General features: G+C 58.9%; 1 protein-coding gene across 2 annotated transcripts; it reads right to left on the minus strand.

The window, feature by feature from the left end:
- Window positions 1–650: 650 nt before the first annotated feature.
- GPR107 (G protein-coupled receptor 107) lies at window positions 651–23996 on the minus strand. Of its 2 annotated transcripts, none has more exons than XM_064170910.1 (18): window positions 23861–23996; window positions 19049–19174; window positions 18432–18482; window positions 18140–18228; window positions 17366–17532; window positions 15860–15894; window positions 15564–15620; window positions 14916–15026; window positions 13501–13634; window positions 12763–12838; window positions 12333–12406; window positions 11704–11821; window positions 10549–10679; window positions 8806–8849; window positions 5927–5976; window positions 4683–4766; window positions 3709–3833; window positions 651–1135 (listed from the first exon to the last, which is right to left on the minus strand). In XM_064170910.1, exons 1-18 carry the CDS (start codon window positions 23978–23980, stop codon window positions 1039–1041), a joined length of 1689 nt encoding a protein of 562 aa, XP_064026980.1. In that variant the 5' UTR covers window positions 23981–23996; the 3' UTR covers window positions 651–1038. The 2 variants fall into 2 exon arrangements, with proteins under 2 accessions (XP_064026980.1, XP_064026981.1); XM_064170911.1 differs by having other exon boundaries at window positions 23856–23916.
- Window positions 23997–24869: the final 873 nt, after the last annotated feature.

The raw sequence follows: 24869 nt of genomic DNA on the forward strand, positions 1-24869 counted from the left end.
GGATCCCTCACCTTGCCCTGCCAGAGCTGCCAGCTGCCATCCAGAGAGGCCAAGGAACTCAGCCAGGGCTGGACCAGAGCTCTGTGCTGCAGACCATTTGCTAGAGACATTTCCACTGGAGCTTGTGCCAGGCAGGAGAGCAGAAGAGTCTTTGGCAATACCTTGAGGAGGTTTCATACAGCAGCTGGAAGTGCTCTGGGTCACAGCCTGGGCCTGAGTGTTTCAGGAAGCATGGCAGACCCCAAAGAAGCCAGCACCAATCCTGCACCTCTCATGGAGTTGTCAGGTGGGGGTGAACTCATGGGGAGCAGCTCCAGGGAGAGTGGAGAAGTCAGAGCAGGGCTCAGTGCCCTGCGGGCTGGTGGAGAACAGTTCCTTGCTCCCTGGACAGCCACACAGGTGAAAACCTGAGCCAGCAGGTGGGAGTCTGCCGGGAGACAGCAAGAGGCCACTCAGCAGCTGTGCCACTGCTGTGGGGCAGAACTCACTGCTCTGTCGTCCTCCCTCCAAGCCTCCCAGCTCAGTGCAGCTGCTCCTGCGTTTTGCAATGTTTTGTCCAAGCCCAAAGGAGAGTTTACAAAAAGGAAAGAATAAACTGACCCCAGCCCCTCCCCCCCTGCCCCCCCAGCACACACACTCCATGCCAGGGCTGTGGGTATACAGAGGAGTGCATTATACAAAAGAGAGGCTTTACAGACACACTGAAGGGCTCCTTCCACCTTGGGATCACACATCCTGGAGGTGCAGCTGCAAACAATTCAGCAAACTTAAACCCATCCAGAAAGGGGAAGGGAGGGGGAAAAAAGCCCCAAAGAAGAAGGAAGCTACCCCAGGCCCCGGGCAGGCACCGCTCCCTGCTGCTCCCACACCCAGCCCTCGGGAGCCAGGGGGAGGCTCAGCTGCTGCACTGCTGTGCTGCCCCAGCACAGCCCAGGCTGCAGCCCGTGCTGGGCACTGCTGCTTGCTCCCTTTCCACCCAGAGGAATACCAATAAATTAAAACCCAAAGTCTGTCTGAAAGTGCTGCCCTGGCGCCGGCTCAGGCTGTGCTCTCCCACTCGCCCTGGGGCTCTGCTGAACCATTCACCACCTTCTTCACCTTCTTCATGCCCTCCATCACTCCAGAGGTTGTCACCCTGGAAGAGAAGGGAGAAACATCAGAGGAGAGGGCTTGACCTGTGGCACCCATCTCAGCAGCAGCCTGTGCTTGTCTTTCTCCAGTGTCTCTTTAGCAAGCCCCTCCAGCCTCAGTGTTTGGTCTCCACCAGTGTTTGGTCTGGATGCTTGGATGCACCTCCCACCTTCATGGAGGGACAGCAACAGTTCCAGACTCAAACTGCAGCCAGGCCAAGGCAGGCCACAGAATGGCTCAGGCTGGAAGGGAGCTCAGGGCTCATCTGCTCCAGCCTCCCACCATGGGCAGGGACACCTCTCAGCTGGGCTCAGCTGCTCAGGGCCTCATCCAGCCTGGCCTGCAACATCCCCAGGGAGAAGGCAGCCACAGCCTCCCTGGGCAGCCTGTGCCAGGCTCTCACCACCCTCACACTGAAGAGCTTCCTAAGAGCTCAGCGATTTTCTCCCTGTGTAGTTTTGGTTTGGAGCACAAGGAGAAGCCTGGCAGCAGCCAGCAGCCTGCTGCAAACTGGAGTGGAACTGATCAGCCAGAGAGCAGAAAAAGCTGGGGGAGGGCAGGAAGATCACTTCTGAGGGAGAGCATCATGGATCAGTCTGCCATGAAGCAGGGAAGGCAGAGGAAAGCAACCAGGCAGGACGTGAAGCCTCAGCACAGAGCTCACCCCACGATGGAGAGAGAGGCCAGGTCCCAGGGCAGCAGAGCAGGTACCAGAGCAGCTCCCACAGAGCTCCCTGCTCAGGTCTGGCTGCTAGGGAGAACCAAAGGGGATTTGCTCCACCTTTGGCTGCTCCTGCAGGTGCCCCTCCAGGGGAAACCTCTGAAGCCCACAGGGATGCCTGAAGATCTTGGTCAGCAGGAGCTGCACAACAGCAACCTGGTCCCCAGGCCTGCCAGCAAAGGCAGTGAACTAATCCAACAGCTGATTAACAAACTCAGTTAACAAGCTACAGGTGCAGGAGCCCTGGGGCAGGCTGCCCAGGGAGGTGCTGGAGCCTCCATCTCTGGACACACTCCAAACCCACCCGGGCATGCTCCTACTCTGGGTGTCCCTGGCTTGGCAGTGGGGCTGGCCTGGCTGATCTCCAGAGCTGCCTGCCAGCCCCCCCCCCCGTGATTCTGTGAGGAGTGGAAACATGCCCGAGCTGCTCCTTCCCCCCCTCATCCCTGCACTGCTGATTTCTGTGTTCCTGCCCCAGAAACGGCAGCAGGACACGAGGCTGACAGCTCCTCCTGCCAAGTGTGGCTGCACCTCTCCAGAGAGAGCTTTCATCCTCCCAGCTGTCAGCAGCAAGCCCACGGGCTGGCAGGGGGGCTCGGCAGGCTGCCTCCCACGGCAGGCACAGGCACTGCTGCTGCTGCGGGGCTGTGACCCTGCCTGAGGAGCAGCCTGGGCCTGCCTTCAGCTGCTGCCACTCTGCTCCACGCAGGACAACCTCTGTTGGACTTGAGGAGAAAGCCTCCAACAGCCGGGAATGCTTCCTGCCAGGAGAGAGGCCTGGGGGCTGCAGAGCCTGATTCCAGCTCCCTCTGCTCCTTCATGGATTCACACAACGGGTTGGACCCTAAAGCACACCCAGCTCCAACCCTCTGCCACGGGCAGGGACACCTCCCACCGGCACAGGCTGCTCAAGGCCTCCTCCAGCCTGGCCTTCAACAGCTCCAGGCAGGGGGCAGCCACAGCCTCCCTGGGCAGCCTGTGCCAGTGCCTCCCCACCCTCACTGTCAAGAACTCCTTCCTAATCTCCAGCCTCAACCTCCCCTTCTCAAGCTCCAACCCCTCCCCTCCAAGCCCTTGCAGAAGTCCTGCTCTTGCTTTAGATCTTCGCTGTGAGAGCTCCAAGGATGCAGAGTCCCACAGAGGAGGCTGTCTGCCTCCTGCTGCTTCGTCAAAGACACTCTGGGTTTCCTCTGACACTCTGCAGATTCCCACATTGTCCTCAACACCATTTACACTTCCTGCCAGAGTGAGCTGTGGGCAGACTGCAGGCCCTGCAGACAGAGCTGAGCTGCAGAGCTGCACCTCCAGCACATGCCAGGCTGCAAAACAAGCTCCATGGCCTCAGCCCTCCCCTCCCCTGGCTCAGGGAAATGTTGAGTCTGAACAAACTGGAGGCTTCTGCAGCAAATGTTTTAAAGAGCCTGAACTGAACAGAAAACCTCTGGGAGAGCAAACCAACCCTGAGAGCCAGTGTCTCAGCACCCTGCCCCCGTGCCAGTGTCTCAGCACCCTGCCCCCGTGCCAGTGTCTCAGCACCCTCACTGCAAACAACTTCTTCCTAACATCCATCTTCAATCTCCCCTCTGCCAGTCCAAACCCATTCCTCCTCCTCCTCTCATTCCCAGACCTTGTCAATAGTCCCTCCCCAGCCTTCCTGCAGCCCCCTTCAGACCCCAGAAGGCCACTCCAAGGTCTCCTCCAAGCCTTCTCCTCTCCAGGCCCCAACTCTCAGCCTGTCCTCAGAGCAAAGAAGGATTTAGTGATTAAAGTAAATTGGTTTTCAGCATTCATTTTCCCAAATAAAAGGTGGTGGTGGAGGAGGAGGAGGAGTTGGTGGGGGGGAGGGGGATGCTTACACAGCTTCCATCTCCAGGTCATCCTCATCATCCTGGGACAGCTGCAGGTAAGGGTTGTCGCAGGCGGGGCGGAACTTGTAGCCGGTGAGGACGAAGAAGACCAGCGTGGCCATTTCATCCAGCAGCTGCAAGGCAAAGCACCAGCTTGGAGCTCAGCTCTGCAACCCCCCCGGGCAGAGAAAATCCTCCCCCTCCCTAGGGCTCAAGATTTACTGCCCGAGCAGCCAGTGCCAGAGCTGGCAGCAAGGATCCCAGGCCAGAGGCTGCCAAGCTCTGTGCTCCTGCCCCTGCCCTGCCAGCCCCAGGCCCCACTGCTGCGGCCAGAGCCACAGCAAGAGCTGGCTGCTAGGTGAGGGGGCAGAACAGACACGAAGCACCCCCAGGCTGGGTGAGCTCTCAACCCACCCAACCCTCCCTGCACAGCTCCCTGGACCAAGCGCTCAGACGTCAGCAGGCAGGGAGAGGGAGAGGCAGCAGAGGGCAGGGCTGAACCTGGCTCCCCGCAGCCTCAGCTGCACAGGGCAAACCTCCCTGCTTGGCTGCTGCCTTCCTTTGTACGTTCTTGGTTAACTTCCCTCGGACGTTTCCAAATTGCAAGCCGACAGCTCAGGCCTGGCCCTGCCCCAGCGGCCCTGCTGGCCAACCAGAGAGCAGAGCCAAAGCTCCGCTTCGCGCTGCTCTCGGCACCCCAGGGACCGAAGGGGGAGGCAGGGCGCAGGCTTCGAGAGCAGAGCGCCTGCCTGGCAGGGAGCGCCACAGCTCAGCCACTCCGACCCCTCCGCAGCCAGCAGGGGCAGCCTCACCGAGCTCAGGCTGCCCAGAGCCCTGCCCAGCCTCGCCCGAGTGTCCGCAGGGAGGGACACGAAAAACCATCTGGGATTTGGGGGGTTGGATGCAGTTCCATGTAGGGAACAGCAGGAAACACAGGGCAGAGCTGCTGAAGGCAGGGATGTGCCCGGCCTGGCTGCCAGTACCTGGTAGAGCCATTTCCACTGGAAGGGCACCGCGATCTTGATGAGGATGGCGATGATGCGAGTGAAGTAGATGTAGCACACGATCTGGGGAGGAGGGCAGCAGGCACAGTGAGGACAACAGCACCTTCACCCCCCCAGCACGTCCCAGACTGCTCATTACATCAGCTGAGCCCTACCATGCTCCTGGACAGGCAGGGAGCGATGGGGAGGGACCTCAGAGATCATCCACTCCAACCCCAGCCTGCTCCAGAGTACTGGCAGCAGCTCTGAGGTCCCCACAGAACCTTCTCCTCTGCAGGCTGCACCCCCCCAGCTCCCTCAGCCTGTGCTCCCAGCAGAGCTGCTCCAGCCCTTGGAGCATCTCTGTGGTCTCTTCTGGCCTACTCCACAGCTCTGTGTGCTTCTGGAGCACTGGAGGTGAGGTCTGAGCAGAGCAGAGCCAAGGGGCACAGTCTCTTCTTCTGCCCTGCTGCCCACACTGCTCTGGCTGCAGCCAGCACACAGCTGCCTGCTGGCTCCTGGGGAGCTGCTCAGCACCCACCGCCCCCCCCAAGGCTCTGTCTTCAGGGCTGCTCTCAACCCATGCTGCACCCAGCCTGGATTTGTGCCAGCTGTGGAACCCTGCACTGTGCCTTGCTCAGCACCCAAGGCCCTCACACTGCTGCTGACCTCCTCCAGTCCCAGCAGGAGGTGCTTTCGGAGCTGGGAGTCCGTAGAACCTGAAGGGTTGTGGCTGTCATTTAGCCTCTTAGCCCTCACAGGAGTCTGAGAGGAGGCTGCTGGCAGTGATTAAGGAGGCTGTGATCTCCTGGGAGGTGGGCTCATGGCTCCCACTGACTTCATCAGCTGCACACAGGCGTCTCAAGGCACCATTTGGTCCCAGGCTGCATTTTTAGCAAGCTGACAGCACGTTACTCAAGCCCATCAATCCAACTGGCAGCTCAAGCTGTCTCCAGAGGGAGGCAGGAAGCCTTACAAATAGCTGGAACACACTTCAGGACAGTCAGGAGGATGCAAGCAGAGATTCATGGAATTGTTTGGGTTGGAAAAGGTCTCTAAGATCACTGAGTCCAACCACTGACCACAGCACCACAGCCACCAGAGCTCTGGCAGAGGAAGGGAAGCTGCAGTGGGCTTTGCACCCAGCATGGCACTGCCCTGGCCCTAGCAACATCTCCACCACATCCACCAGCTCCAGGAGCCTCCAAGAGCTGGGCATGCAGGCTGGCAGCTGTGCCACTTACCATGACATAGTAGTGCCTGAAGAGCTTCAGCTTTGCCAGGTTGATGGCAGCTAGGAGAGAACACAAAAGGCCATCAGAAAACAGTTAAGGTGAGGCAGCTCCTGCCATGCCTGAGGTGACCTCCACAGCCTGCTGGGCAGCCTGGCCAGTGCCTCACCAGCCTCATGGGGAGGAACTTCCTCCTCATGCCTCACCTAAACCCAGCCTCCTCCACTCTGGAGCCACCATCTCTTGTCCTGGCACTCCCAGCCCTTCTCACAAGTCCTCCCCCAGCTCTCCTGCAGCCCCTTCAGGTACTGGAAGGGTGCTCAGCTGCTCCTCCCCAGCCCTGTTCTCCAGGCCCTTTCCCAGCTTTGTTGAGCTTTCCTGTGCACCTCCCCCAGCCCCTCAATACCCACCTTGGGGTGAGGGCCCAAAACTGAGCCCAGGACTGAGCTGTGGCCTCACCAGTGCCGATTACAGGGCAGAGGGAAGCTCTGTGCCCTCCCCTGGGATGAAGGCAGGCCTGTGGGTCTAAGGCCTCTAAAAGCAACTGCAGGAGCAAGTGCTGGGAGTGAGGCTCTGATCTCCACAGCACTCAGCTTAAAAGCATTCCTGAGGCAGCAGAAAGAGGGCAAACACCTCCAGCAGCTCCCAGTGGCACGCCCCAGAGGTGGCCCTGGTTAATCCTGGATCTTCTGCAGCGCATCAGGCACTTGGCAGAGAAGCTCCCAGCAGAAAGGTTGAAGTGGAGGAGAAGCAATCTGCCTGCAGCACGGAACTGCCACATCAGCCCTGGCTAAGTGGGGCAGCAGAAGTGCTGCACTGGGACACAAAAGGCTTCCTGCAGCTCTCAGCTCACATTTCTCACCACTTCCCATGCTCCAGGCCTGCCCATCCAGCTCTGGACACTTCAAACACTGAGCCTTCCCTGCAGCTCTGAGCTGCCTGTGTACAGCCTGGGGCATGTCTGCCCTTCTGCAGCCCCCTCCTTGCTGGAGCTGTTTTCAGAGAGGTTTCCACAGAGCCCTGGCCTGCAGCTCCTGCTGAGTTCCTGCTGCATGAGCTGCTGAATGCTTTCTCCTGACATGGGGACAAGCAGGAAAACCTTCACCAGCCTTTGCCCATTGCACACAGGGAACACTGCCTGGGAGCTACAGGCTGCAGCCTGCTCCCCCTGCTCCTTCTGCCAGGGGCTGCAGGAGAACACCAAACCGAGGGGGACCAGGCTGCAGCCTGCCCCAGCACTCAGCACAGGGCACAAGCAGGACCAGAACTTCAGGGGGGCTTCCAGCACCTTTATGCTTCACTCACTGCACATGACCCACTACAGCAGGCTTGGACTCACAGGATGGGTTGGACTGGAGGGGATCTTAAAGCTTGTCTAATTCCAGAACCCCTGCCATGGGCAGGGACACCTCTCACTAGCCCAGGCTGCTCAAGGTCTCCTCTAGCCTGGTCCTGAACAGCTCCCTGTGGAACCTGTGCCAGTGTCTCACCACCCTCCCCCTGCCCTGCCCAGCCCCTGCCCTGCAGCTCCCCCCAGCGCCATGGCCTGAGCTCAGCCAGCCCCGCAGCGCCCTCTGGCGGCTAACGCCGCTAAGTGCAGGGCAGGCACGGGCCGGGCACCCACGGCTGACCCCCGGGCGCTACGTCTCGGTTCCTGCCCTTACCGCTGCTCAGCGCCACAGCAGCCGCAGGCTCCGCCGCCAGCCCCAGCTCCACCTCACTTAAGAGGCTGCTTCAGCAAGCTTTGTAAACGGCAAGAGCACAAACACCCCAGAAGGTGTGGAGCCGTCAGAGGGGACTGAAGCCACCGCTGACATTCCCCTTGCAAGGGCAGCATCAACCTCTCCGACTCTGGCCTCTGTTTTTAACCCTTTCGGTCTGGGGTTGTGTGTGGTGGTGGTGGTTTGGTTGTTCACTTTTCTACCAACTTGGAGTCTCAAACCTGCTCTGGGCTCACCCTCACTGCTGTTTCATTTTAACAGATGGCAAGAACAGACCTAACCTGTGGTCTGCACCGAGCCAGCTCAGCCCCTGCCCTCATGCTGCACCTACTGGAGTAGAGAGGCAACCTGCACTGAGATGCAAGGGACTCAGGGAAGCCCAAGGAAGTGATCTGGAAGAAGTATCCAGGGCCAGGAGGCTTTCTCCAGGAAAGAGAGACAAGAGTTAAGAGATAAGTGGGTTGGAAGGATGCTGCCAACAAATGAAGCTCTCAAAGAGGAGTAAGCCTTGGAGCTGCCTGCTGCCAGGGAGCCCAGGCTGTGCTCCAATGCCTGTGTCTGCAGCCAGCTGAGGAACCAAGTCAGAAGGGGTGAGTGGATCAGGAGCCACATCAGGGCTGCCTTCCCATCCATCATCTCCTTTCCACTGCTACAACAAACAGCACTCCACTGCACAAAAGCAGTGCTTGAAGCTGCTGCACAAACACCGACGAGCTGAGACCTGTGCCACGCTGAGTGCCAGCTGATGGCTGCCTTCACAAGCAGCTTCATTTCCCTCCGTCCTGGCAGGAGCAGATCTCTGCAGGAACTGGATTAAAGGGCTCTACTTTGACTAGTGCTCAGCAATCCTGGCATTCACTTCTAGTTCTGCTTCTGAACACTCCAGGCACATCTGTCAGGGCGATTTGCTCTCGATGTCGTGGCTGGCCTCAGTGCAGAGCTGCACAGGAGCCACAGAACAGCTCCACAGATCAGTTTTGACAGGCAGAGAAATACATCAAAAAAGGTCCTTTTCCAAAAGGTATTCCCAGGAGCCAAGTGAGGCAGAGCAGCAGCAGCAGCAGTTTGACACTGCCAGGGTAGATCTGAGCTTTAGCTGATGTAGCTTAACTCAAGAGCCTGTGTTTGAGGCATGTAGCACAAAGCAGCAGAGCACTGTGCCGGACTCACCTTTTCCATCTGTTGCTGAAGCCTCCTGTAAGTGTCTGATTGACCTGAAAGAGAAAAACAAGGAGAAGATGAAGTTTTCCACTCCCTTTTCACTGCAGTCCTGTAGAAGACCAAGCAGCTCTGCCAGCTCTCTGTGGCTGGGCTGTGCTCATCATTAGCTGGGCTCAGCGTGCCGGGCGCTGCTCACTTGACAGCAATCTGCCGGCTCAGGCAGCGAGCTCAAGGATCTGCAGCACCTCCTGATTAAAAAAGCTGATTGCTGAAACCTCCTTCAGCCTACAGAAAGCTTTGTGGGAGGGAGTGAGCAGAGGGAGAAACTGGGGCACTTTCCAGCATAGAGCTTTCTGCTTTAGCTATTCAGAGCACTGCCAAGCACTTGGCATCTCACTGCTCTTTTAAGCTCTTTTCATTTAAATGGTTGATTACAGCTTACATGTCTACAGAGGCAGCTTATGTAAGAGAAGCCTCCCTGCAGGGATGTAAATCCAGGGGCCAAGTCTTAGTCACCCTGCTCACGGAGCCAGCCCCCAGCTGCAGTGACACTACCCAGACGAAAGCAGGGCAGGATTTTACATCCTGTGCTTCGGTGCCAGCCTGTGTGGGTACCACAGCAGTGCAGGCACACTGGCTGCAGGCTACAAACAGCTACAGGGCAGCTCACCCAAACACTTCACACACAGCCCCTTTATGGCAAGCAAGCTCTGTGCCAGCAGATCAGCAGGCAGGATGTGGACTGGGGCAAGAGGGGGTGAAAGCAGAGCTCCCTTTTGCTCCAGCAGGCCGCCCCCCAGGGGCACATCCCTGCAGCTTTGCTCCCCAAAGGCTCTCAGCCTCCATGAGCTGCAGCATTCCCACTGGAGTAAGGGAAAGGACAAGTGGGCAGTGCCTATTTCCTGGAGGGTACTTCCCAGCCTAGGCAGAAGACCACTAAGGCTGTGGAGGGTTTTGTCCTTCCACAGATGACAGCTGGGGAGGCAAGGCAAGGCCAAGCTGAAACCCACCCTGGCGACTCAGGCTGGAGCGACAGGTCTGCCTGCCTGTCTGCCCACACATCCATGCACAGGCACCCAAACTCTGGAGTTAAACACTCCAGAGTGAGGACAGCTTCAGCAGACAGACATCTACAGTCACTCTGGGATTCCAAAAGGAAAAACACTGGAGGCAGAAGGAGAATATTCCCTGTTTACTGCGGAAGGAGCCAGGAGCTGCTCCGTAACCTCCTTCAGACCCAGCTGTTTATCCAATTAGGGCTGAAATGAACTTAGAAGATAAATGCTCTGACTAACTGGCAAGCAGCAACAATAGTGTTTATCTGAATGATCTGTGTTTTGGTGGGGGTTTATATAACCAACATTGCTCCTTGCCAAGCAGAGTGGAAGGAAGGGCAGGGAAATGCTCCCTCTGGGATTATTTCTCCTAAACAGTCAAGTGAAAAAATGCAGCTCCTCTGCTTGAAAGCAGCCCTGCCCTTAGCCAGCACTGCTGGGGCAGGGCTGAGCAGCCTAAAGGCAGAGAAGCAGCCCCCAGCTGCAAGTGGGAAGGAGGCAGAACTGCTGCACAACCCCAGGGCTGCATGGTGCTGGCCTCCCTGCAGTCCCCACGCAGCTCGCCCTGTCCTCACCTCCACAGCCCAGCACGAGACCCAAGCAGTGCCAAGACTGACAGGGCCCAGAGGAGGGCAGAGCAGTGCCCAGCAGCTCTGTGAGCAGCAGGCTGGTGCAGCACACCCCACACAGGACTCACCATACCACTGGAAAGAGGATGGCTCCACAGCACAGCAAGTCCACCAGGAAGAGGATCTCCTTCCACAGCCCGTACTCAGTTGTGCCCTCCTCTGTTGACTCGATGATGATGTAGGCCACGTTTGCCAGCACCTGCAGGACAAAACATGCTTCATGGCCTCAGCAGCTTGCCAAGGAGGTAGCAGAGGAGGGCTGGCAGCTCAGCAAAGGCTGCCCCACAGCAGCAGAAAGAAGCCAGCCAGGAGCAGCAGTAACTGTTCTGCAGCTCCGTGTCAGGACAGTCACAGCAGTGCCTGCACAGCAGCTGCAGGAAGGGAACTGCCTGGAACTCATTTCTGCTGCCATGCAGCAATCAGCTCCTCTTGTTCAGTGCTGTTCTGGATCCATCAGGGGGGACAGGAGAGCAAATCCATTTATCAGGGCACAGAAAGGACTCTGCAGGCACAGGCAGCAGACACTCCAAGCATACTATCTGCAGTGAAGCCAGCAGCTCCAGCTGGCCACTGACACCTCCTGCACGCTATACAGGCTCTGCAAGAGCCTCAGACACTGCCCAGGTCCTTCTAGGTTGAGGGATTCCCCCTGCAGAGGCAGAGGAGCTGTTCTACCTGCAGGAGAAGTGGTGCCCTCCTGGGCATTCCAGTTGCTGGAGCAGGAGACAGGCACTGCTCCCTGGGAATGCCTCCTCAGAGCCAGTGACCCTAGGAGAGTTCTTCCCCTCTCTGTTTTCCCTTAAGCCCACCCAGCAAGCAATCTAGAAGTGAAAGCCTTCATTTAGTTTCTCTTACCACAGACTCACAGAATGCAAGGGGCTGGAAAGGACCTTTGCAGGTCATGCAGCCCAAGCCCCCTGCAGGCAGCAGGGACAACTCTCAGCGTGCAGCACTCCTTTGCAGCCCCAGTTTTGCCCCAGCACCAAGACAGCAACCCTACAGCTCTTAGCTCAGTGCTGACACTGCCTGATCACTGTATCTGATACTCAATACAGGCAGAAAAGTGAGGAGAGCTCCAGAAGTCAGCTCTGGCCCAGGCAATCCCAGCTCAGCTCTAGACTGCAGCCCCCAGGTGCACACAAGCAGCAGCTCTCTGGTGTTCTGGGCAGGGCTGCCAGCCTAGCACAGCTTGCAGGAGCAGCAGCAGCACTGCCAGTGCCCACCTGAAGGGGGATGACAATCATGAAGATCTTTTTGTCCTTGTCAGACAGGATGTGTTTGATGAAAGCCCAGCCCGTGCCAATGAGGGCGATGGTGATGAAGAGGAGGGCACCCTTCAGTCTGGAAGAGAAACAGGCACCAGTGAGACTTTGTCACACTTCCTCCTCTGCCCAGGCTCTCTCCTCCAACCCAAGGGCTGCTGAGCCCCTTGGCAATGCTGCTGCTAGCCCCAGGAGCAGATGCACTTGCACAGCTGTGATGCCACGGCACTGCCACACTTAAGTCAGCTGGCACTAGGGGCAGTGCTTACCTGGGGGAGCCTCCCATTCCCCACCCTGAGCAGAAGCACTGCCAGCTGCACCCCCTCACCATCCCCACCAAGAGGCAAGGAGATCCTTCAGGATCAGTGTCAGAGCAAAGCACACTTCTGTTTTTCACTCCTCCACTCACAGAGGTGCCAGCTCTCTGCAGCTGCCCCCACCAGCAGAGCCTTCTCCCTCTCACAGTGCTGGTCTCTGTGCTCTCATGCAGACCAGAGTGCCAAAGCAGCAGCGACCTGCCAGCTTGCTCGGGAGGGGCACAGCCCCCCGGGGCATTCAGTTCCATCCTTTGGCTCCTCTGCCATACTTACAGGTGAGTGATGTAATAAACGACAGCCCAGCCCTCGATGGGGAACCCCTGAGAGGAGATGTAGTGGTAGTCGATCTGGAAGCAGAGAACACAGCGCTTGCCAAGCTGCCCAGCAGCCCCTCCCCCACCCCTGCAGGACAGGGCTTCCTGGCAGCCTCCTCAAGCTTCCCCCCGCAGCCAGCCTGTGCAGACTCAGCTTTGGGACCCCCCTGAGTGCTCCCTGCCAAGCTCTGGGACACTTCAAGTGCGTCCTGCCGAGGTGCAGTGCCTTTGCTTGGCGATAAGGATGAGGAGTGGCTGAGCTCGGGGGTCTGCTCTGTGGCATGGCAGATCCTCCTCTCCCCCTCCCCAGGCAGGCTGCCCTACCAGCTCGCCCTGGAGCCCAGGGCTCCCCCCTGCTGAGCACCTGCGGGCAGAGGCGTTCCACATACCGCATGGAAGACTAAGGAGAGAGACTTGGTGAAGGGCAGAGCTGCCATCAGCCAGTGGATCTTGAAGACATCGTTTCTGGGAGAACAGGAGGAGGAAGAGCATCAGTTAGAAGCAAGGGGTTGGGACTGGATGGTCACAGAATGAAGCAGGCTGGAAAAGACCTCTAGGATCATCGAGTCCAACCTACCACCTAACCCTTCTGATTAACTAGCCCCTGGCACTCACTGCCCCACCCAGCCTCCTTTCAAACTCCTCCAGGGGTGGGCACTCCACCACCTCCCCGGGCAGCCCAGCCCAACGCCAGTCACCCTTGCTGTGAAGAACTTCTTCCTAACATCTGCCCTGAACCTGTCCTGGTGCAGTTTGAGGCTGTGTCCTCTTGTTGTGTCACTGGGTGCCCAGGAGAAGAGACCAACCCCACCTGGCTACACCTTCTTTCAGGTAGTTGTAGACAGCAGTGAGGTCTGCCCTGAGCCTCCTTAAGGTCCCTTCCGACCTAACCCCTTCTGCCCACCTGTGGATTTCAGGCAGGCCTCACTAACTCAGGACAGCAGCAAGCAGTGCCCTGACTGCAGCAGCTCTCCTAAGCACAGCTCTAAGCATCAGACAGAATACTGCAGGGCACTGGGAGCTGCAGGGATCAAGCCTGTGAATGGGCTTTGGAAGAGGAAGGATGGCAAGTGAGGCTCAAAGAAGGCAGCTCCGTGCCCGGGGCTGAGCCCGCGGCAGGCCCTCACCTGCGCTTCCGAAGGATGTGGATCCAGAGGGTGCCAGAGAGGAAGAAGAAGAGAGCCATGGAGATGTAGAGCTTGGGCAGTGGAATCTCCCCTGCTGACAGGTAGCTCTCGGGATTCTTCTCGGTGATTTCTATCTGGATGTGAGAGGAAGCCATGGGCACGGGGGCAGCACTGAGCCAGCAGCTGCAGCCGCCCTGCCGAGGGCACTGCTGGAGGCTCCCAGACCTGGACACAAGCAGCTCCTCATCCCCCTGAACCTCCCACCTCTGCCAAGCTACACCCACCCCAGCTTCCTTGGGAAGCTGGAAAGCATAGGCCTTCAGCTGGGCAAAGCCATTGGCCCCAGGAGCAGTTTTCTCTATGCCAACCCTCAGCTTCCCCACCTCTGACTCAGGAACAGCATCCAGAACCTTGGCTAAACCAAACTGTGTCAGCACAGGCCTGATTTTAGGTGTGGAGAGTCCTACACAGCTGAAAAACTCACTCCTAGGTTTACTGCAGTGGGTTTCTTGGCTTGTCAAGAGCAAGGAACACTGCTGCAGGTGCTCCCTGGCTGAACATCCTGCCTGTGCCCCTGAGCAGGTCGTGTGCCAGGGCCTCACTGCATGATGACCTGTTTGCAGCACTGGCCCTGCCCTGCCCCTCTGCATGCAGCCCAGCAGGTCACTGAGCCAGGTCTGCTTCTCTTCCCAACTCCTCCTGTGGGTCAAAGTGCCTAGCAGCAACTCCAACAGCAGCTCCTGAAGCAGATTCCAGGGGGTCTGAGTCAAGGTAGGGCTGCTAAGTGCTGTCACCTCCACCTGCCCTTGCCTTGCTCTCACAGCAGCCACACAGAAGCTGATCTGGAGCCTGATCTGGCTGAGTTCTCTCAGGCAGTGAGGGGATTCACCCCAGAGGAGCTCACTGTGCTCCAGGATGGCTGCCAGCATGAGCAGATCTGTGCTAATGCTCTGGCTCAGAGGAGCACAGGACTCCTGGATGTCAGAGGCAGGACACTTCTCTGCCAGATCACCTTTCAGATGAGGCCAAAAGAGTGTTTAGCCAGGCCAGAAAAAGCAAACCCACTGAATCCACCAACACCAACAACTTAGATCCCAGCAACTGCCTCAGTATCTGCAACTGTGCACAGGAAAGCAGAGATCTTGGAGCACAGCAAAGCACAAGCAGCTGCTCAGCTCCCAGCTTGCTCCAGCACCCAGGCACAAGAGTGCAGAATGAGCCCAGCCCAGAAGCAGCCTGCAGGTTTCCAGATGGTTCCCCCAGGTGAGTGATTGTTGCCTGCCTGTGGTGCTTCCTTCCCTGATGCACAGCTCTGAAGCACTCCCAGCACACACAGCCCTGCACAGTGTGCTGGAGCTGGCAGCTGCCTCTCAGCCTCAGGGAGTGGGGTCATGGCACCTCAGAGCTGCACTCACATCCAGGCTGAAGAGCCTCTGGTCCTTCACGGAGCCCTCACCGGCAGCACACTTGTGGAAGTAGAGGCTGTAGAGACCTTCTTGTGTGTCAGAGCTGATGTTAAAGGAGAACTGCAAACAGGGAATGGGAAAAAGTCAGCATCCTCCTCACCCACAGCAGGGCTGCCCTGGTGAGAAGGCATCCCCAGCATGGAGAGTCATTTAGGGTGAGCTGGCTTCTCTCTGACAGCAGACTGCCCTGAGGGTACCAGAACCACAGGCAGGCTCAGGTGGGAAGGGAGCTCAGAGCTCCTCTGCTGCAACCTCCTACCGTGCCCAGGGACACCTCTCAGCTGGACTCAGATGCTCAGGGCCTCATCCACCCTGGCTCTCAACACCCCCAGGCAGGAGGCAGCCACAGCCTCCCGGGGCAGCCTGTGCCAGGCTCTCAGCACCCTCACACTCAGCAACTTCTTCCTCAGCTCCACTCAAACCCTGCTCTGCCTCAGCCTCAAACCATTGCCCCTTGGCCTGGCTCTAGAGAGCTCCTGCACATTACAAAGGGAGATTTCCAGCCCCTGCTCTCAACAGGAGCCCACTCAAACTTCTAGGCCACCCTTTCCAAGGGACAGTGAAGGAAGCACCTGCAGAGGTTAAGAGAGGCCCTACCTGGAAGGCAAAGGTCCCTCTGTCACTGTGCACAGGATGCTGTTGCTCTATTAAGTTCTGGGGAAAGGAAAGGAGACTTCAGATTGGTTTTAAGCAAGGAGCTACCAACGTTTGTCTGCACCAGCCAGAGAACCACAGCAGGGTTTGGGGTGGAAGAGACCTTAAAGAACACCCAGGGCCCCTTCCCAGAGCAGGCTGCTCCACCCAGCTCCATCCTGGATGGCCACTTTGTGGCTCTGCTCACTCTGGAATATTCCCCAGGTGCTCTCTGAAGGCAAAAGCAGACAGTGCCTTACCTGGGGGGCAGTTGTGCTTCGCTTGGACCTCTTATCTAGAGAGAAGGAGGAGGGGAACACTTAGAGCACTTGCAGCCAGAGCCTGCATCCTCCCAGACTGTGCCAACCCTTCCTCAGGTCTCCCCACACCTGTCTGCCTGGCACTTTCCTAGACAACCATCACCAGGGATTCTTGCCCAGCCCCTCCTTGCTCTCCCAGGACTCTTCCCAACCACACTCCCTCTGAACACATCCTGCACTGCCAGCACAGGCTGCTCTGCAGCTGCACCTCCTCCAGATCCCACCCAAGAGATCCTCCTGACCCTCCAACTGGAGGCAGATGCCCTGTACCAGCCCCAGGCTGCAGCTCTGAGCTCTCATGTTCCACCTGAGGACTCTCTCACTAACTCACCTGGACACCACCTCACTGCCTGACAAACACAAGGAGGTCCTCATTAGCCCTGGAGAAGGGAAGAGCTCTCAGCTCTCTGTGAGCAAGGCACAAGTGGCCTCAGTCACCACTGTGCTGAACCCAGAGGCCCAGACTGGCAGCAGGCTCCAGGAGAGCAGTGTGCCAGGCTCCCAGCTCACTTCCCTCCTGCACAAGGCCTTCCCATCTGCCAGGAAGCAGAAGCTCAGGACCTGGACTCCAGGCTCCTGCACCTCAGTGCAGTGTCACTGCATATCCTGCACCTTTTAAGGCAAGAAAAAGCCAAGCTGGAGCTGTCAGACCCTGACAGCAGCCAGACTCAGCTGGCACACCCAGGCTCCTCAGCCCCCTGCAGCTTTAGCTCTTGACTTCAGCAATATCAGAGCTTGTGAAGACTGCAGGGCAAGGCAGACTCAGACTACTCCAGGGCCTACACTCTTCCAGGAAGGGGCAACACAGACTGTTGAGAGCTAATCCCATCAGAGCTGAGATTACAGAAGTGTTTTGTCTGCTGCTCTGGAAGCCTGACAGAGATTTGTGTCTCCAAGAAAGGTTCTGGCCTGGTTACCTCCCCTCTGCTCCACCCCCTGGCCCGAAGCATGCCTGGTGTCAAGCCTATGCCATACCTGCCCTGCTCTAGGCAAGCCTTTAAAGCCTCGGGGTGGAGGCTGGAGCTCATCCACAGCTGAGCTGCTCCAGTGCTGGCAAATCTCCCTAGGCAAGTCTGACTTTTCCCCTGGCACCCAGTTTGAGACAGCCAAGACTTGAGGAGGGGCAAGAGCCAGAGATCATGGTCATCACTGCCACTCTCACCTTGCTTCAGCTGCCTGCTGCAGGCTGCCACACTTCAGCCTTCCTTTTGCCAGAGAGAAGCCCCCAGCCCCTCCCACAGGTCCTGTGGCTCCCCAGCAGCCATGTTAGGGCTCTGCTGGCCTACAGAACCACCGAGCAGCAGCCTGCAGCCCACAAGGCAGCTCCAAGCACTGCCTCACACAAGGCTGTGTCAAGCTGAGCCCCAAGGGGGCCTGGAATGTGAGCAGAGCACACTGCAGGGTGCAGACCCAGGGGAGCACAGAGGTCAGCTTTAGCAGGCTTACCTTTCCTGCCTGCATCTGCCTTGGCCTGGGGAGGGCTCTTCTCAGGCTGACTGCTCTGCTCCGAGGTCTTGAGGAGTTTGGTGCTGGAGGCAGTGACATTGTCCCCCGAGAGGAAGGAGATGGCAGGTAAGAGAGCAGCAGCCTTGGTAGAGAACCTCACTACCACCCTGAGGAAGCAAAGGTTTGCAGAGAGGGACAGCAAATCAACCCTCCTGAAGGGGCTGCCACAGCCTACCTGCACCCAGCAGAGGGCTACCAACTTGCCTGGACTTGGGTGTTTTTAACCACAGAGAGTTGGCAGCACCAGAACACAACCTCCAGCAGCCTGGCACTGAACCAAGCACTCTGAGAGGGCACACAACACATCTGCATCAGCTGCAGGAGCTAAGAAGGGTCTGCAGCTGTGGTAAGCAGAACCTGGTCAGAAACTGTCTTTGCACACAGCTACTTCCAGGTGAACTCACAAAAGAAAGCGACCCAGCCCCAAAGCTGCTCCCACACGAGAGGCAAAGGCAAACAATGAAACTCCACATCCAGAGCAAGGGCTGCAAAGGGACCCAAGACTTCAGGTCATGTGTCCCCTTCCAACACACCCCAAGGATTCTGGACCCTGTCACACTGCAGACCTTTTCCTTTGGCCTCTACTCAGCTCTGAAGCAACCCAGTGAAAACCAACAGAGAGAGAGCAGCGTCCCCAGCCCCTAAGGACACGTCACAAGTTCACCTCAGCTTCAGCCAGAGGAGGAACTTCAAGATGTGGTAGATTCTACTCACACTTGAGTTTTGAAGTCCAGAAGTAAGATCACAACAGAGGCATCCTGCTCTGGTTTCTTTTTCAAGATACAGTAATCCACTTCTTCATCCTGGGAATAGAAGCAAACCACTTCTGCAGTGCCCTCCTGCGAGGGGATGAGATGCTCCCAGGCAGAGGTGACCAAGCTGGAAAGCTGCATTCCCCTGAACAGCCTGCCCATGTCTACAGGCATTTGCCTGCTTTCTGCCTGGAGCAACATGCAGGCTGTGAGCTGCCCCAGCTGCAAAGGCAGCTGACACCTCTTGCCCTTACCAGGTAGGTGGAGAAGCCATCGTTCCTTGTTCGATCCAAGCTGAACCCCACCTGTGACCAAAGAGAAGGACCTGTCAAGCTCCACCAGCTCCTTGGGGACCAGGAGCCAAAGCACCACGGACAGAGTCACAGACACTGCTCTCCAAATGAGTGGATCTGCACCTTAGGCAGAACTTGGGTATTTTGCTCATTGTCCTGTCTCTAGACACCCTCAGCAAAACCTTCCGGCAGGATTCCTGCAGGCGCTGGCAGGCAGCTCTGAGGTCCCCCCAGAGCCTTCTCTGCTGCAGGCTGCACCCCCCCAGCATTAGACTCCTCTAAAAACAGGACAGTTGCAGCTCTGGGTACCTGCTGAGAGCCTGTGAGATGCAACAGGACAAGGAGGGGAAGCTCTGCCACTGGAGACCTCAGCAGAGGTGACAGAGCTGTGCAGCAAGGGCAGCAGAGCTCCCAAGGACTTCACCCTCTGAGCAGCTGGAGGGTGCTCAAGGCTCAGTCTCACAACACATGGACAGTGCAGAGTGGGGAGTGGACCCAGCTGCCCAAGGAAGGGAGGACCCCCAGTGCCAGGGCAGCCTCACAGGCAGCTCAGCACATCCCAAGCCCAAGGAGCTCACCAGGAGGTTGCTGCTGTCGTCGGAGCCCAGTGCCGGCTTGAGGGAGACGTTGCTGACATTGACTCTCATGAAGCCATTCTTGAAGAAGCCAAAGGTATTCAGGTGAACTTTCTGCCTCACATCATCCTGTGAGAGAGGTAAGATCACAATCACACAGGGTCAGCTGCAGCAGCAGGCACAGGAGGCTGGGACACAGCCGTCAGACCTTCAGGCAGAGCATCTGCTGGGTCCCAGCAGGAGCAAAGCTCGTTGGGAGCCCTTCAGAGACAGGCAGAGCTCTGACTGAAGCAGGCCTTGGACAGGCCATGGAGAGAGAAGCAGGGAAAATGTCTTCAAGAATGGCTCAGGGTGGAAGGGACCTCAAAGCTCATCCACTCCAACCTCCCACCCTGGGCAGGGACACCTCAAGCTAGAGTCAGCTGCTCAAGGCCTCATCCAGCCTGGCCTTGAGCACTCACAGGGAGGAGGCAGCCACAGCCTCCCTGGGCAGCCTGTGCCAGAGTACTGGCAGGCAGCTCTAGGTGCCCCTGGAGCCTTCTTCTCTTCAGGCTGCACACCCCCAGCTCCCTCAGCCTGTGCTCACAGCAGAGCTGCTCCAGCCCTTGGAGCATCTCTGTGGCCTCCTCTGGCCTCACTCCAGCAGCTCTGTGTCCTTCTTGTGCTTAGGTCAGCAGAGCTGGAGGCAGGATTGAGGGTGAGGTCTGAGCAGAGCAGAGCCAAGGGGTACAATCCCCTCTCTTGCCTTGCTGCCCACACTCCTCTGGCTGCAGCCAGCACACAGCTGCCTGCTGGGCTGCAGGAGGGCACTGCTGGCTGCTGGGAGCTGCTCAGCACCCAACACCCCCAAGGCTCTTTCTCCATTCCATATCTGCCATCACTGATCAGGCACAGCACTGCCCCCGAAACAAGAGGGTGCAAAAACCCAGCCAAGCTCCCTGTGAGCACAGCTCCTGCCAGTGCAACAGGCTGCAGAGGCTGACTCCAGGGATGTGACCTCAGAGGGCTGGCTCTGCCCAGCTGGTACCCAGTACCACGGTGCTGGCATTGCAGGGGTAGTGTCTGGACAGCTAAACACACACCATGCTGAGGGACTCTGGGCATGGTGCAGATGGGAAAAGGCCTTCCTTGGTGCCATCCCTCCAGGCGAGCTGTAGCAAGGCCTTGTGTCAGTATGTGGGTTCCAAGAGAACCCCCTGGGTTGGTCTGGCTTACAGAGAAACTCAGGGTCCCTCCTCTGCTCCCAGTGTTAGCTGCAGAATGGTTCAGTTCCTCAGTCTGCTGACTGCATCCCTGCCTTGCCCTGCTCAGCTGCCAAAGGCTCACAGTGGAGCTCAGGCACAAAGCAGTGAACATTACACACAGCTGCCACATCAGACAGGGCAAGGTCACAACCCTGCCACTTTGCACTGCACCAGCAATAAACAGGTGTGCAGCTGGACCTTCAAACCCACTGCCTGTGAGTTGGAAGAGAAGCAGACAGAGCAATGCCAGCTTCAGGGGGGGCTCAAAGCCCTTCTGCAAGCTGCCACTGCACAGGAGGAACTTGTTCCTTCCTCTTTCTCCTGGGAAAGGCTTCTCAGGCTGCACAAGGCTGAGCAGGGAAGGCAGCTGCTGGAGGCGAACAAACTGTTCTGGCAGGGCACTGGGAGAGCACAGCAAGTTCTCTCCACGCCTTCACCCCAGCACTGACTTTGACATCGCTGCATAAAACACTGTGGAGACAGCAGTACTGCCTGTGGCAGCAGGACACTCACCCTGACAGCCAACCTGCAGCTGGGGCCCTTAATGCTCAGAGAAGAGAGAAAAGCTCCCTGACACAGGGCCCACAGCAGATGCCTTGTCCAGTGGAGCTCCACAGCTCTGCTGCCTCCAGGTTCTAGGGCACTTGAGGTGCTTGAGACCAGAGCCCCTCTGGTTCCCTGAATCCTGCCGTCAGAGTTCCCAGCCAGAACATTAATGCAGCTCCTCACCCAGCACATCCTGTGGACTGCACTACATCTGGCCAGGGACATCTGTCTGGGTGTGGGCAGAGGGGAGCACGGTGGGGGGATATGAATGGTGCCATGCAGCCACCCTGCAGACAGCACCACACAGACGCGCCCAGGGGAGCCTGGAGGGCTGCTCAGCTTCCTCTGCCCATTTACTGATGTGCTCCCCAGAGCAGAAGATAATTAACACCCAACACCCCCCCCTTCCTCCCTGCTTCTAGCTCAGCTCCGAGTGCTTAGAGCCTACAGATTTAGTTCACCAACCCTGCAGCTTTACCTGACCCCACACACTGCTGCCAGTCGCCACCAGGCACCAGCAGGGTCTGGCTGGGCACCTCCAAGCTACCACTGCCCAACTGCCTCACCTCTCAGAGCAGCTTTAGCAGGCTGGAGGAGCCCAGGCTCCGTTTACTGCAGCATTCAGGTTAGGTTCACACACAGGTGTGACCCCACAGGAGTGAATACTCACCCAGCTGGCTGCATACAGCTCGGCTTAGCCCACAGCAGGGGCATGCAAGGGTTAAACTGCCCCTTTGGGAAGGGCTGGTCTGGGACCAGCAAGGGACAGGTTCCAGCCAAGCAAAGGCAGAAAGGTCTCAGATGCTTCCAAGGTCCTAAGGCCCAGGATGGGCACAAAAAGTCTTTCACCCCTTACCCAAACTCTACCTGGGAGCACACTGGCAGTGCCAGAGGGCTTCAGCAAACACAGCTTGGAAGGGAGCTCAGAGCTCAGCTGCTGCAACCTCCCACCGTGTCCAGGGACACCTCTCAGCCAGACTCAGCTTCTCAAGGCCTTATCCAGCCTGGCCTCCAGCACCCCCAGGGAGGAGGCAGCCACAGACTGCCTGGGCAGCCTGTGCCAGACTCTCCCCACCCTCACTGTCAAGAATTTCTTCCTAGCTTCCAGCCTCAAGCTCCCCTCTCCCAGCTCAAAGTCACTGTCCCTCATCCTGGCACTCCACCCTTGGGAAAAGTCCCTCCCCAGCAAGAGAAGCATTCCAGCTGCCAGCTCCTTTGGGACCCCCCTGGCCAATGTTTCCATACCTCCTATCACCTTCAGGTACTGTAGGTTTGCTGTTTGCTTGGCTGGGTTTTTCAAACACATGAAGCCAACCAGGCTGATAACAAGTGGTGCTGAGAAAGAGTCTCCGTTGATGAGGTCAGCCCAGCAGCAGGACTCAAACCAATCATTTCTCTAAGCCAAGCAATAAATCAGTTTATGAGCTGCTGCAGAGGGGGAGAAGCTCTTTTCGGAGCAGGAAGCTGCTCAGACTGTGGGCTTGCTCTGCTGACAACAAAAGCAGCTTCACCTTAGCAGGCTAACTACAAAGATAGAAGAATGAGGCCATTCTGACGGGAGCAGTTGGAGCTTGTTTGAGGAAACCCGATCCCAAACACACAGCGCTTGGCACCGCCTCACAGGACAGGCAGGAGCAAGGAGCCAAGGGCAGGAGCAGCAGAGGGGCACTTCGCTGTGAAAGGGCACAGTTGTTGGAGCCTACAGTACACATAAAAGCTGTAAAGCAGCAGACGAAGCAGAAGGGGAGAGGCTGTGCTGTGCCAACACAGAGGATGTTTGTGCAGGAGGCGGGGGAAGGCATCCACATCCTTCTGCACGGCTCGCCGGGGCAGCGCCGCAGCTCCACGCTGCACCCACAGCCCACCCGCGGCACAGAAACCAGCAAACACTTCCGTGACTGATGGAGGTGGGCAAGATGCTGAAGGGAATGGGCTGAGGCCGGGCTGAGGGAGCTGCGGCTCAGGGGAGCCTGAGGGCTGCCCTCATCGCTGCTGCTAAAGCTGTGCAGGGCAGCGCGGGGAGGACGCAGCCAGGCTCCGCTCAGCGATCCCCAGCGACAGCACAAGGGGCACTGGGTGCCAGCTGGAGCAGAGGTGCCACGGGAACAGGAGGGGAAACTTCCTCCCTGCCCTGGGTGCTGGAGCAGGCTGCCCAGAGAGGCTGTGGAGCCTCCTTCTCGGAGACTTTCCAAGCCCAGCTGGATCTGTTCTGTGTGCCCTGCCCTGGGTGCTCCTGCTCTGGCAGGGGGGGTTGGACTCAAGGATCTTTCAAGGTCCCTTCCAGCCCCTAACATTCTGTGATTCCAAACGACACAGAAGCCCCTGGGAAGCCTCACCCCAAACACAGCTAAGCTACAGCCCAGCAACCTGCAGCTTTTCCCCGGAACCCCCCCAGAGCGCAGCCCACTGCAGCTGCAGCTCCTCAGCGCCAGCCGCACCACCTCCCGCCGGGCAGCCGCGGGGAGCTTCTCCCGTCCGCGGAAGCACGAGCAGAGCTCCATCGAGCCACAGCAGCGAGCTGCCAACATCGCTACCACCTTCCACCGGAATGCCACCTGGAAGGCCTCTCAGTCCAGCGAGCACTGCGACACTACCGCGGGACGCAGATGAAGAGCCCCAAACCTCCTCACAAAGCTGGCCCCAGCCCAGCTGCTGCCCCCTCTCAGCACACAACTTTCTGCCTGGCTCCTGCCGGGCTGGGAGCAGCTTCAGCCTCCAAAGCACTGCAGCGGGGAGCCTCCTGCGGACGCCTTCCCCACGGCTAAGCAGCGGACGGCCAAAAAGGGCAGGGACAGCGCTAAGAGGATCCCAGAAGGGGAAGGACAGTAAGGGGGAAAGCGGAAGCGAAGGGGGCTCGGGCAGGCTGCGGCGCGGCAGAGAGCGCAGGCAGAGCCGAGCGGGCCCGGGGCAGGAGGCAGCCGAAGGCGCAGGAAGGGCAGCCCCGGCCGCGGGATGCGGACAGGCCGGGCGGGGCCGCTCCCCGCGGGGCCGAAGGCAGCAGGGACAGGGGCGGCGCAGACCTTACTTTGAGGGTGAGGTGATGGACGCGGGCGCCGGCCGGGCCCGCCCAGAGCAGCAGCAGCGGCAGCAGCCCCAGCAGGGCCGCGGCCCGGCCCAGCGCAGCCCCAGCGCCGCGGGCAGCCATGTTCAGTCCAGCATCAGCATCCCCGCGACGCTTCCGGGGTCAGCGGCGGCGGCGGCTGCGCAACAGCGCCGGGGCGGGGCGGGGCGCCCGGTGCTGCCCTGCGCCCGGTGCTGCCCTGCGCCCGGTGCTGCCCTCCGCCCGGTGCTGCCCTGCGCCCGGTGCTGCCCTCCTCCCCGTGCTGCCCTCCTCCCCGTGCTGCCCTCCGCCCGGTGCTGCCCTCCGCCCGGTGCTGCCCTGCGCCCGGTGCTGCCCTGCGCCCGGTGCTGCCCTCCGCCCGGTGCTGCCCTGCGCCCGGTGCTGCCCTCCTCCCCGTGCTGCCCTCCTCCCCGTGCTGCCCTCCGCCCGGTGCTGCCCTGCGCCCGGTGCTGCCCTGCGCCCGGTGCTGCCCTGCGCCCGGTGCTGCCCTCCGCCCCGTGCTGCCCTCCGCCCGGTGCTGCCCTCCTCCCCGTGCTGCCCTCCTCCCCGTGCTGCCCTCCGCCCGGTGCTGCCCTCCGCCCGGTGCTGCCCGCCGCCCCGCACTGCCGCCCGGTACCCCCGCTTGCTGCCATCTCCCGGCCCCGCCGCCGGCTGCGGCTTCCCACCTCTCCCTTCTTCCTCCAAGGCTCTTCTGGGCCTGCCCACCCTGTCCCGGGCCGGCGAATCCCTCCCCCGGTAGAGTAAACTCGACTACGGGCGGGACTCGGGGGAAGCCGGTCACTGTAAGGGCCAGGCTGTGCTGCCGCTGCGCTTCTGTGCCCCACAACCTCCCTGGGCAGCCTGTGCCAGTCTCTCACCACCCTCACTGCAAAGAACCCTTTCCTAACATCCACTTTCAATCTCCCCTCTGCCAGTCCAAACCCATTCCTCCTCCTCCTGTCACTCCCAGACCTTGTCAATAGTCCCTCCCCAG

The sequence above is a fragment of the Pogoniulus pusillus genome, chromosome 35 (assembly GCF_015220805.1).
Source record: "Pogoniulus pusillus isolate bPogPus1 chromosome 35, bPogPus1.pri, whole genome shotgun sequence".
In the NCBI taxonomy this organism is placed as follows: Eukaryota; Metazoa; Chordata; class Aves; order Piciformes; family Lybiidae; genus Pogoniulus; species Pogoniulus pusillus.